The sequence below is a fragment of the Tachysurus fulvidraco genome, chromosome 13 (genome assembly GCF_022655615.1).
Source record: "Tachysurus fulvidraco isolate hzauxx_2018 chromosome 13, HZAU_PFXX_2.0, whole genome shotgun sequence".
In the NCBI taxonomy this organism is placed as follows: domain Eukaryota; kingdom Metazoa; phylum Chordata; class Actinopteri; order Siluriformes; family Bagridae; genus Tachysurus; species Tachysurus fulvidraco.
The window spans coordinates 28,197,557-28,212,556 of NC_062530.1; the positions used below are offsets into that span (position 1 = coordinate 28,197,557).

The 15,000-nt window shown below is 43.5% G+C and overlaps 2 protein-coding genes and 1 long non-coding RNA gene across 3 annotated transcripts in view; 1 reads left to right on the top strand and 2 right to left on the bottom strand.

Moving 5' to 3' along the window:
* The window catches only part of LOC113657299, a 1,727,325-nt gene that overhangs the window by 912,022 nt on the left and 800,303 nt on the right, over positions 1–15,000 (top strand). The gene's annotated exons all lie outside the window — the stretch shown is intronic.
* The window catches only part of LOC125146171, a 1,103,650-nt gene that overhangs the window by 738,556 nt on the left and 350,094 nt on the right, over positions 1–15,000 (bottom strand). The gene's annotated exons all lie outside the window — the stretch shown is intronic.
* Positions 1–15,000, bottom strand: part of pde8a (phosphodiesterase 8A) — a 47,319-nt gene that overhangs the window by 18,591 nt on the left and 13,728 nt on the right. Inside the window, exon 2 of the mRNA XM_047822128.1 lies at positions 5,351–5,407. Within this exon, the coding sequence (XP_047678084.1) occupies positions 5,351–5,407 (57 nt within the window). The remainder of the gene's footprint in view (positions 1–5,350; positions 5,408–15,000) is intronic.

Here is a 15,000-nt window from a genome sequence, read left to right on the forward strand (position 1 = left end):
GCTCCGGAGGCAGCTGATAGGTACCGAAGGGCCAAGCGAGCTTCAGCCCGGGTGGTTACGGAGGCAAAAACTCGGGTCTGGGAGGAGTTCGGTGAGGCCATGGAGAAGGACTATCGGTTGGCCTCGAAGAAATTCTGGCAAACCGTCCGGCGCCTCAGGAGGGGGAAGTAGTGCCCTGCTCACACTGTTTACAGTGGGAGTGGGAATCTGCTGACTTCGACTGGGGACATCATCGGACGGTGGAAGGAATATTTCGAGGTTCTCCTCAACCCCACCGACATGTCTTCCAGTGAGGAAGCAGAGGGCGGGGGCTCAGTTGTGGACTCGTAGATTCCCCAAGCTGAGGTCACTGAGGTAGTTGAGACGCCTCTGCAACATCGCGTGGAGGTTGGGGACAGTGCCTCTGGACTGGCAGATTGGGGTGGTGGTCCCTCTGTTTAAGAAAGGGGACCGAAGGGTGTGTTCCAACTACAGGGGGATCACACTCCTCAGCCTCCCCGGAAAAGTCTATGCCAGGGTACTGGAGAGGAGAATTCGGCCGATAGTTGAACCTCGGATTCAGGAGGAACAATGCGGGTTTCGTCCCGGTCGTGGAACACTGGACCATCTCTATACCCTCACCAGGTTGCTGGAGGGTTCATGGGAGTTTGCCCAACCAGTTCACATGTGCTTTGTGGATTTGGAGAAGGCATTTGACTGTGTCCCTCTTGGTGACCTGTGGGGGGTGCTCTGGGAGTATGGGGTCCGGGGCCCTCTGTTAAGGGCTGTCCAGTCCCTATATTGACCGGAGCAGGAGTTTGGTTCGCATTGCCGGCAGTAAGTCAGACTTGTTCCCGGTGCATGTTGGACTCCGGCAGGGCTGCCCTTTGTCACCGGTCCTGTTCATTACTTATATGGACAGGATTTCTAGGCACAGTATGGGGCCGGAGGGGGTCCGGTTTGGGGACCACAGGATTTCGTCTCTGCTTTTTGCAGATGATGTTGTCCTGCTGGCTTCCTCAAACCAGGACCTTCAGCGTGCACTGGGACGGTTTGCAGCCGAGAGTGTAGCGGCGGGGATGAGAATCAGCACCTCCAAGTCCGAGGCCATGGTTCTCAGTCGGAAAAGGGTGGCTTGCCCCCTTCAGGTTGGTGGAGAGCTCCTGCCTCAAGTGAAGGAGTTTAAGTATCTTGGGGTCTCGCTTATGAGTGAGGGAAGGATGGAGCGGGAGATCAACAGGCGGATTGTTGTATCTTCTGCAGAGATGCGGTCGATATACCGATCTGTTGTGGTGAAGAAAGAGCTGAGCCACAAGGCGAAGCTCTCTATTTACCGGTCGATCTACGTTCCTACCCTCACCTATGGTCATGAGCTTTGGGTCATGACCGAAAGGACGAGATCCCGGATACAGGCGGCTGAAATGAGTTTCCTCCGCAGGGTGGCTGGGCGCTCCCTTAGAGATAGGGTGAGGAGCTCATTCACTGGGGAGGAGCTCAGAGTAGAGCCGCTGCTCCTCCACATCGAGAGGAGTCAGCTGAGGTGGCTCGGGCATCTCTTTCAGATGCCTCCTGGACGCCTCCCTGGGGAGGTGTTCCGGGCATGTCCAACCAGGAGGAGGCCCCGGGGAAGACCTAGGACACGCTGGAGGGACTATGTCTCTCGGCTGGCCTGGGAACGCCTCGGTATTCCCCCAGAAGAGCTGGAGGAAGTGTCTGGGGAGAGGGAAGTCTGGGTATCCCTGCTTAGACTGCTGCCCCCGCGACCCGGCCCCGGATAAGCGGTAGAAGATGGATGGATGGACATTTTTGTCTCGTCTTTTTTCGTCAACAATAATCCATGTTAATTTAGTCAGCGTTTTTGGACAGTGATGCAGTCTTGTCATCGTCTCAGCTTATGAAAAAAAAGGTTGTTGAACATATTTCGTCTCGTCTCGTCTGACGAAATTAACACTACATACAACAGAGGTAGCGTTTTTTCTGGCCACCAGTTCAGTGTCCGTCTGCTCAGCATCCATCTTCACCCGCGCTGCACACCGGAAAAAGTCACATGACCATACGCAACACACGTACCACTGCCTAAACTGAAACTCACTAGTTTAGCGGATAGCGGTGTAGCGGATAGTGGTGTAGCGGATAGCGGGGTAGCGGATGAAATAGGCAAACAGCTTTCAGAGAGAATGGGTTGTCATGTCCACACATGACAACCCATTTATTTCATAAAATCGCAGCATTTTGCGTCATATAATCGCACAGGATTGATATCGCGATTGCGATTGCGATATGATTAATCATGCAGCACTAGTACTTATACACACACCCACAAACCCACACACCCACACACACAGAGCTGAAACCCCCACTCTGACTGTTCTCTCTACTGAACACCAGCAGTACGTACACACTATACAGAACACACAAATTCTGTACACAGACACAAGCACATTCACCCAGAAGTCAATGTAACATTTCTCTCTCTCTCTCTCTCTCTCTCTCTCTCTCTCTCTCTCTCTCTGTCTCTGTATCTCTCTCTCTCTCTCGTGTGAATGGGAACAGCTCAGTTATGAGTCACTCACACAGACAGACGTCACATAGTAGCTTATCATGCGCTTTCTCTCTCTCACACACACACACACACACACACACACACACACACACACACACACACACACACACACACACACACACACACACAGTGCAGAAAGAACAGTACAATGTTGTTGCTCTTCAAATTGAACTGAAGCAGTCTAACCTGCTGTAAGTGAACACACACACACACACACACACACACAAACACAAACACACACACAAACACACACACACAAACTGTCCTTCTTACTGTTCCAGCATAGGGTACGTCAGGTGAACAGTGAATAGTGTGTGTGTCTGTGTGTGTGTGTGTGTGTGTGTGTGTGTGTGTGTGTGTGTGTGTGTGTGTGTGTGTGTGAATACATGAGTGTGGAAGGAAACTTTAATTTAATAGCCATCCTTCACCTCATCATCACACTGATACAAACAGGGAAAAGAAACACCAAACACTAAACACTTCCTCTAAGAAAATCATTTAGGGACGTAACCTAAAGATAACGAGGAGTTAATGATATAAAGGAGAGTCTCACCAGCTTTATGTAACACTCCTGTCAGTAGTTTAGTGTGTATGGGGTCTAGTGAACATGTTGTTGTAGCTGTAGTAATAAGTGTATCTAACTCTTCCTGTCCTGTACTTGTAAAGCTCTGAGTGAGTGTAGAGACTGGATCACTACTGAACTGTGATGGACATGTGTTCAGATCTCTGGTTTTTGTTAATCTAGTCACTGTGTTAAATAAACCCTGGGGTTGTTCTGGTTATGTCCTATGAGTTTGCTCAGGTGCTCAGAGCCCTAGCAGCTTTTAGAGCCTGTCTGTAGCTGGACATATTGGACATACTGGACATATTGGACATACATAGTTTTTCCTCCCCACAGTCACCTGAGTCACCTCAGACTTGTTCATGGGAGATAAATACATAAACATTTATATATAACTAATATTAATCTGGGACTTTATATTATATTAATCTTTATATGAATCTTTATATGAATCATTATACGAATCTTTATATGAATCTTTATATGAATCATTATACGAATCTTTATATGAATCTTTATATGAATCTTTATATGAATCTTTATACGAATCATTATACGAATCTTTATATGAATCTTTATATGAATCATTATATGAATCTTTATATGAATCTTTATACGAATCTTTATATGAATCTTTATATGAATCATTATATGAATCTTTATATGAATCTTTATATGAACCTTTTGTTAATGTTTATGTCCCTGTAAAGCTGCTCTGAGACAAAGCCAGTCATTAAATGTGTTATACAAATAAACGAGAAGAGAACTGAAGGTGAGATGAGATGTGAACACGACATCACTTTCCTTCAGCAGTTAACACTAATGTTCAGTCACATTCCAGTTCATCTGTCTGTCTCTCTGACCTGATCTCCAACTGTCTGTCTGTCCAACTCTCTCTCCATCTGTCCCAATCTGTCTCTCTCTCTCCATCTGTCTCTTTGTTTATCTCTGTCCCCATCAGTCTAACACTCCATCTCTCTGTCTGTCTCTCTGTCTGACTCTAGTCCTTCTCTCTCTCTCTCTCTCTCTCTCTCTCTCTCTCTCTCTCTCTCTCTCTCTCTCTCTCTCTCTCTGTCTGACTCTAGTCCTTCTCTCTCTGTCTCTCTCTCTCTCTGTCTGACTAGTCCTTCTCTCTCTCTGTCTGTCTCTCTCTGTCTGACTCTATTCCTTCTCTCTCTCTCTCTCTCTCTCTCTCTCTCTCTGTCTGACTCTAGTCCTTCTCTCTCTGTCTCTCACTCTCTCTCTGTCTGTCTCTCTCTCTGTCTGACTCTAGTCCTTCTCTCTCTCTGTCTGTCTGTCTCTCTCTCTGTCTGACTCTAGTCCTTCTCTCTCTGTCTCTCACTCTCTCTCTGTCTGTCTCTCTCTCTGTCTGACTCTAGTCCTTCTCTCTCTCTGTCTGTCTGTCTGTCTCTCTCTCTGTCTGTCTCTAGTCCCCCCCCCCTCTCTCCCCCTCTATCTCTTGTTGGACTTACATTGTTTGTGTGAAAAGTGTAGTAAAGATGTGGTTAACTGTGTGTGTGTGTGTGTGTGTGTGTGTGTGTGTGTGTGTGTGTGTGTGTGTGTGTGTGTGTTTTTCACACGTTCAGTCTCAGCCTAGCAGCAGTTGACAGCGTGTACCACAGAGAATAAGAGTTAATGAAAATACACACACACACACACACACACACACACACACACACACACACACACACACACACACACACTTACAATACGAAGAAAATAGCACAAACTGTGATTCAATTCTCCTACGTCTCTGTCAGTCTTTCCTTCTTCTTTTCATCCCTCATATTCTTTCTCTCTTCCTCATTTTCTCCCTTCTTTAACACCACTTGCTTTTCATCTCTTACTCTCTGCTTTTTCCTTTATCTTTCCACTTCTATCCATTTCTTTCTTTCTTTCTTTCTTTCTTTCTTTCTTTCTTTCTTTCTTTCTTTCTTTCACCTTCCTCCATTTTCCTTTCGTTTTTGTTTACTTGTTCTAATTTTCTGTGTCTTGTGTCTTTCTCACCTCTTCTCCCCTTTCTCTTTGTCTCTCTCTACATTTTCCCTCCTTTCTCTCTTCATTTTTCTTTTCTTACTCTCCTCTTTCCTTTTATGGTGTATTACTGTTAGGTTTGGTAGCCATAGAAACTGCTGGGATTTCATCTGCCACAGCTGATTGGAGGAGCAACAAGCAGAATCACACACACACACACACACACACACACACACACACACACACACACACACACACACACACAAACTTACCTGAATCTGATCTTCATATAACTTCATTGGTCCAAACTGTACCTCGGTCAGTGAACTCTGAAACACATTTAAATCAATGAAGATAAATTGCAAATATGATTCATGAATCATTTCTACATGATACAGTGATTCAGTGTCACGTTTGAGAAAAAAATATTAGTTTGATTTAGGAAGCCACACCCCTCCAGTATATTTACACATTCAGTGTTCCTGATATGTCCAGCAGGCCACGTCATGTGTGAAGCTTCGTATGATGTCATAAAGTGGCATTTTAGTGCAAATGTCCAACCATCAGTTTCCCTTCAAGTCATATCTCATGGAAATGTTTAATTAACCATATTTAATTAAAATCCAGGGCGGCACGGTGGCTTAGTGGTTAGCACGTTCACCTCACACCTCCAGGATTGGGGGTTCGATTCCCACCTCCACCTTGTGTGTGTGGAGTTTGCATGTTCTCCCCGTGCCTCGGGGGTTTCCTCCGGGTACTCCGGTTTCCTCCCCCGGTCCAAAGACATGCATGGTAGGTTGATTGGCATCTCTGGAAAATTGTCCGTAGTGTGTGAGTGAATGAGAGTGTGTGTGTGCCCTGTGATGGGTTGGCACTCCGTCCAGGGTGTATCCTGCCTCGATGCCCGATGACACCTGAGATAGGCACAGGCTCCCCGTGACCAGAGAAGTTCAGATAAGCGGTAGAAGATGAATGAATGAATGAATTAATTAAAATCCTAACACACACAGTATAACAACACACACTCAGTATAACAACACACACTCAGTATAACAACACACACTCAGTATAACAACACACACTCAGTATAACAACACACACTCAGTATAACAACACACACTCAGTATAACAACACACACTCGCATCTGAAGGGTCAGTAATTTTGTTTCCTCAAATATTCCGTCAGTGTGGTTAAATAGAGATTTTTGGGGGTTGTTCCTGTGCTGTACTGCGTCTGTACTGAGCTACGGAATTTGTGACGTATAATAAATAAATAAATAAATAAATAAATAAATAAATGAAGACAAAAGTGTGTAAAAGTTCTGAATCTGTGGTAATGATGTGTACACATGAGGGTCGAGGGGCATGGAAACCTTCTCTCTGTGGAGCAACATCCCAACAGAAGCTCAGCAGTAAGCACACACACACACACACACACACACACACACACACACACACACACACACACACACACACACAGGATTTGGTGTTTAAGTGAAATCAGGACAAATTCTGCACAAAGAATCTCTGTGTTTATAGACAAAAAAACGGAGTGAAACAGGAGAAGAGACCATATTTAGAGACCGGATGAGATCATTAACATCACCACTGACACGGACATCACCACTGACACGAACATCACCACTGACACGGACATCACCACTGACACGGACATCACCACTGACACGGACATCACCACTGACACTGACATCACCACTGACACTGACATCACCACTGACACGGACATCACCACTGACACGGACATCACCACTGACACGGACATCACCACTGACACGGACATCACCACTGACACGGACATCACCACTGACACGGACATCACCACTGACACGGACATCACCACTGACACTGACATCACCACTGACACGGACGTCCACATTGTTTACTTTAAAATCTACAGTATGTTTACCTGCCGATGGATTTAACTTTAAGCCTGAAATTCATGAAGATGTTTAAAACTCTGATCGGTGGTGTAATATTCGTTAGATAATAACTCTGACACGAGACCAAGAGGACGTCTGAGATAACATCCTGACAAACCCACAGTGTCCCCGCTGTCCGTGTGTCTGTTTAGTGATCCGTTCACACTCAGATCTCAGTACAGTAGTTCTAATCGTCTCCATCACAAACACCTCCGGAAATCTAATGCCTTTATACTTTTGTATAAAAAGGTGAACACAACAGAAGCATCAGGATTCAGGAAAACACAAAACCTTAGCGATGCGTCATTCGGTGCAGCATCTCGACCTGACGTCCAGCTCTGAGCCGCGCTGACAGGATGGTTTGGAGCCTTTATCTGAAGAACATCAGGTTCAGATGGATCCGGAATGCTGTTGGACATGTTGGGGTTGTTTCTGCTCTAAACCTGGACTACACCAATTCCACGTTTGCGCATCGTGCCAAATGAAGTTGCAGGTTTGTGGTAGGTATGGAGGATTGTTTGTTTGTTTGTTTGTTTGTTTGTTTGTTTGTTTGTTTGTGATATCTTTTCACTACTATCACTGTGGTGCTTTAATTTCACAGGACAAGTTTATATAGCTAGCAACGATGCTCTTCTCAGACTAGCTTCTTATCAAAGATCCTGATGATATCATAGCATCATGCTAATGCTAACAGACTTGAGTAATTTTGTTAGGGTTCTGCAGTGTTTCCATGGAAACCGTTATAGAACGCATATCGACAGCAGACTTCTTAACATCGCTCAGAGAAACGTTCACTGCTCACTGTTCACTCGGACATCAAACAATTCACTCAGATCATTTCATTCAGAACTAAAACTTTCACTCCATATTAAACCACTCGGTATTTAACCCAATCGTTACTCTGGGAATTTAATCTGGAGTCAAACGCTCACAATCGACTCATAATATTAACTGCGAGCAGGAGTTACAGCGTTTACACTCGACACTCACAATACACTCGACACTCACAATACACTCGACACTCACAATACACTCACAATACACTCACAATACACTCGACACTCACAATACACTCGACACTCACAATACACTCTACACTCACAATACACTCTACACTCACAATACACTCTACACTCACAATACACTCGACACTCACAATACACTCACAATACACTCGACACTCACAATACACTCGACACTCACAATACACTCGACACTCACAATACACTCACAATACACTCGACACTCACAATACACTCACAATACACTCGACACTCACAATACACTCGACACTCACAATACACTCACAATACACTCGACACTCACAATACACTCGACACTCACAATACACTCACAATACACTCACAATACACTCACAATACACTCTACACTCACAATACACTCGACACTCACAATACACTCACAATACACTCGACACTCACAATACACTCGACACTCACAATGCACTCACAATACACTCGACACTCACAATACACTCGACACTCACAATACACTCGACACTCACAATACACTCACAATACACTCGACACTCACAATACACTCGACACTCACAATACACTCGACACTCACAATACACTCACAATACACTCGACACTCACAATACACTCGACACTCACAATACACTCACAATACACTCGACACTCACAATACACTCGACACTCACAATACACTCACAATACACTCACAATACACTCACAATACACTCTACACTCACAATACACTCGACACTCACAATACACTCACAATACACTCGACACTCACAATACACTCGACACTCACAATGCACTCACAATACACTCGACACTCACAATACACTCGACACTCACAATACACTCGACACTCACAATACACTCACAATACACTCGACACTCACAATACACTCGACACTCACAATACACTCGACACTCACAATACACTCGACACTCACAATACACTCACAATACACTCACAATACACTCACAATACACTCGACACTCACAATACACTCGACACTCACAATACACTCGACACTCACAATACACTCGACACTCACAATACACTCTACACTCACAATACACTCTACACTCACAATACACTCTACACTCACAATACACTCTACACTCACAATACACTCACAATACACTCGACACTCACAATACACTCACAATTCACTCACAATTCACTCACAATACACTCTACACTCACAATACACTCGACACTCACAATACACTCACAATACACTCTACACTCACAATACACTCACAATACACTCGACACTCACAATACACTCACAATACACTCGACACTCACAATACACTCGACACTCACAATACACTCAACACTCACAATACACTCACAATACACTCACAATACACTCACAATACACTCGACACTCACAATACACTCACAATACACTCGACACTCACAAAACACTCACAATACACTCAACACTCACAATACACTCAACACTCACAATACACTCACAATACACTCGACACTCACAATACACTCACAATTCACTCACAATACACTCTACACTCACAATACACTAGACACTCACAATACACTCTACACTCACAATACACTCACAATACACTCACAATACACTCGACACTCACAATACACTCACAATACACTCTACACTCACAATACACTCGACACTCACAATACACTCACAATACACTCACAATACACTCGACACTCACAATACACTCGACACTCACAATACACTCACAATACACTCTACACTACACTCTACACTCACAATACACTCTACACTCACAATACACTCGACACTCACAATACACTCGACACTCACAATACACTCGACACTCACAATTCACTCACAATACACTCACAATACACTCTACACTCACAATACACTCGACACTCACAATACACTCACAATACACTCACAATACACTCGACACTCACAATACACTCGACACTCACAATACACTCGACACTCACAATGCACTCACAATACACTCTACACTCACAATGCACTCACAATACACTCTACACTCACAATGCACTCACAATACACTCTACACTCACAATGCACTCACAATACACTCTACACTCACAATACACTCGACACTCACAATACACTCGACACTCACAATTCACTCACAATACACTCACAATACACTCTACACTCACAATACACTCACAATACACTCGACACTCACAATACACTCACAATACACTCACAATACACTCTACACTCACAATACACTCACAATACACTCTACACTCACAATACACTCACAATACACTCTACACTCACAATACACTCACAATACACTCTACACTCAATACACTCACAATACACTACTCACTACACACTCACTCACACCTACACTCTACACCTACACTCACTCACACACACTCACACACTCACTTACACTAACTCTACACATCACTCACACTCACTTACACTAACTCTACACTCACACTCACCACTCACTTACACTAACTCTACACCACTCACCACTCACTTACACTAACTCACACCACCACCACTCACATTACACTAACTCTACACTCACTCACCACTCACTTACACTAACTCTACACTCACTCACCACTCACTTACACTAACTCTACACCTCACTCACCACTCACTTACACTAACTCTACACCACTCACCACTCACTCACTAACTCTACACTCACTCACCACTCACTTACACTAACTCACACCCACTCACCACTCACTTACACTAACTCTACACTCACTCACCACTCACTTTACACTAACTCTACACTCACTCACCACTCACTTTACACTAACTCTACACTCACTCACCACTCACTTTACACTAACTCGACACTCACGCACCACTCACTTACACAACTCACACCACTCACACTCACTTACACTAACCACACTCACTCACACTCACTTACACTAACTACACACCACTCACCACTCACTTTACACTAACTCTACACTCACTCACCACTCACTTTACACTAACTCTACACTCACTCACCACTCACTTTACACTAACTCTACACACCACTCACCACTCACATTACACTAACTCTACACTCACTCACCACTCACTTTACACTAACTCTACACTCACTCACCACTCACTTTACACTAACTCTACACTCACTCACCACTCACATTACACTAACTCTACACTCACTCACCACTCACTTTACACTAACTCTACACACCACTCACCACTCACTTTACACTAACTCTACACTCACTCACCACTCACTTTACACTAACTCTACACTCACTCACCACTCACATTACACTAACTCTACACTCACTCACCACTCACATTACACTAACTCTACACACCACTCACCACTCACATTACACTAACTCTACACACCACTCACATTACACTAACTCTACACTCACTCACCACTCACATTACACTAACTCTACACTCACTCACCACTCACTTTACACTAACTCTACACTCACTCACCACTCACTTTACACTAACTCTGCCCTCACTCACCACTCACATTACACTAACTCTGCCCTCACTCACCACTCACATTACACTAACTCTACACACCACTCACCACTCACTTTACACTAACTCTGCCCTCACTCACCACTCACTTTACACTAACTCTGCCCTCACTCACCACTCACATTACACTAACTCTGCCCTCACTCACCACTCACTTTACACTAACTCTACACACCACTCACCACTCACTTTACACTAACTCTACACACCACTCACCACTCACTTTACACTAACTCTACACACAACTCACATTACACTAACTCTACACTCACTCACCACTCACATTACACTAACTCTACACACCACTCACCACTCACTTTACACTAACTCTACACTCACTCACCACTCACTTTACACTAACTCTACACACCACTCACATTACACTAACTCTACACACCACTCACATTACACTAACTCTACACACCACTCACATTACACTAACTCTACACTCACTCACCACTCACATTACACTAACTCTACACACCACTCACATTACACTAACTCTACACTCACTCACCACTCACTTTACACTAACTCTGCCCTCACTCACCACTCACTTTACACTAACTCTACACACCACTCACCACTCACTTTACACTAACTCTACACTCACTCACCACTCACTTTACACTAACTCTACACTCACTCACCACTCACTTTACACTAACTCTACACTCACTCACCACTCACTTTACACTAACTCTACACTCACTCACCACTCACTTTACACTAACTCTACACTCACTCACCACTCACTTTACACTAACTCTACACTCACTCACCACTCACTTTACATTCTACTGGGAATATAATGGCTCTGATCTGACAGTAATTGATCTACAGCCTGAGCACAACACATTAACACAAATGTTCACACAGCCTGTATAATCAACCAACACACACAGTGTTAGTGTGTGTTGTGTGTTAGTATGTTTTGTTGTGTGTTGCTGTGTGTTGTTGTGGGTTACTGTGAATGTGTGTTGTTGCAGCTCCTCCTCCTGATGACTTTTTAACCCATTTCACTCTCACTGACTGTGTGTGAGCTTCAATGGAGGAAACATGACCATAGTTTAAAAACACACACACACACACACACACACACACACACACACACACACACACACACACACACACACACACACAAACATGTGTAACAGCATTCCAGAAACAGAAGATAAAATCAGATTAGTGATAAAACCTGCCTGCGGTTACTAAACTTCATCCCAGCCATGTGGTGAGAGTGATTTATACACTGTGAAGTGAACAATACAATAAATATATCAGATCATGGCACTAACAGATACTTTAAAACATGACGTGTGCCACATGATGTGGATCGTTTCTGGGTAGCAACAAAGCTACAGAGACCTTCAGAGAATAAATTAAACATCCAGATAATTCGTTTCTACAGAATAATGATGTCAGTAAATATCAATATCACACCATCACATTCACTAAGCTTCTGATAATCACTCACAGTCCCTTAGAACAACATCACTATACTGTAAGGGTACATGTTAAACACTCGTCCCCTCAGCGGTCTCTCTTTATTCTCTCAGCTCTAAACACTCGTCCCCTCAGCGGTCTCTCTTTATTCTCTCAGCTATAAACACTCGTCCCCTCAGCAGTCTCTCTTTATTCTCTCAGCTCTAAACACTCGTCCCCTCAGCGGTATCTCTTTATTCTCTCAGCTCTAAACACTCGTCCCCTCAGCGGTCTCTCTTTATTCTCTCAGCTCTAAACACTCGTCCCCTCAGCGGTCTCTCTTTATTCTCTCAGCTATAAACACTCGTCCCCTCAGCAGTCTCTCTTTATTCTCTCAGCTCTAAACACTCGTCCCCTCAGCAGTCTCTCTTTATTCTCTCAGCTCTAAACACTCGTCCCCACAGCGGTCTCTCTGTTACAATTCAACACCTTCTGACCAAATCACATGGTGCACATGTATGTAAACAATAAATTTAAAAAAAAATTAAACATAAATAAATTTGCATATAATGCATTTCTGCTTTGTCTTTGGTTGTCATGGTTGGTTATAAAAGCAAACAAAAAACACCATAACTTAACTTTAGCTAACAGCTAACTGGTGTATATTTAGTCATTATACCTCAGGATATCTGCTAAAAGCTAATAGCTATAGCGCTGACCTACAGATCAGCGTAAAACCTTGCATCCTGTCTCTCGACTGCATCCGCTTCTATACATCACACACACACACACACACACACACACACACACACACACACACACACACACACACACACACACACACACATAGTGCAGCAGTGGCTTCCCACTGAAGTGAAAAACAGGAAATTGGATGACATTGTTGAGAGGGCAGACGTCAGTGGAGACAGATATAGAGGGTAAACAGCTTCCTAACAGCAGCACTGCTGGGACCACTCTTACACACACACGCACACACACACACACACACACACACACACACACACACACACACACACACACACACACACACACACACACACACACACACACACATTCTCTGAGTCTTGGCCCCAAGTGAAACAAAGACTCATTACATCTGAAGGGTTTACACACACACACACACACACACACACACACACACACACACACACATTATTTATTTAAAACAATTTAAATGGTAACATATTTTAAAACATTTATCAAAAACAATGCTAATGCTATGCTATTAGCTAAATTAGCTTAGCTGGCCAGCTTGGACTAAAGCAATACACTCCACTCAGAGTTTGTGGGTCAATCAGTTCACTCTAGAGTTACTGATGTAAACATTGTGTTTTTCAACTTCTCGTCCTGTCATCAGACCGGAATCATCAGGAAATAAAAGACTGGATAACGAAAAGAGAAAAAAGCGACTCAAACAGTTCTGTTACAAATCTCACTTAAATACCACAAAATCTTTTGCAACACAAGAAAGCAAAGCGGATAACATCAGAAGTTACCAACACACCACAAGGATGAAAAAAAAAACAACTTTAACATCACGTATGAATCAGACGATACTCAGTGTTTCAGTGTCGCAAACGTAAGAAAATAATGATATTCAAAAGTCACAGAATAAAATAAAATGACTTCACAGATGCACTGAAGCTTTTGTTCAGGTTTATTCATATGAGAAGGGAATCTAGTGACCCTACTAGTTAAGATAAAAGAGAAATAAAAATATAAAGGACAAAAACTCTCTTTTTAAAAAACTTTTCTGTCAGATTAGCTCACGTCAGCGTGTTAGATTAGCAGTGAAGACTGTAAACAGTAAACATTATTAACATCTAGACGTAGCATGAAAAATCTTTTCTTAAATAGTCTCATGTTAGCTTATGTTAGCTCATGTTAGCACTTGTTACCTCATGTTAGCACGTTAGCACATGTTACCACATGTTACCTCATGTTAGCACATGTTACCTCATGTTACCTCGTGTTAGCACATGTTAGCATTACCAGTGAAGATTATAAATAGCTTGAATAAATATGAGTT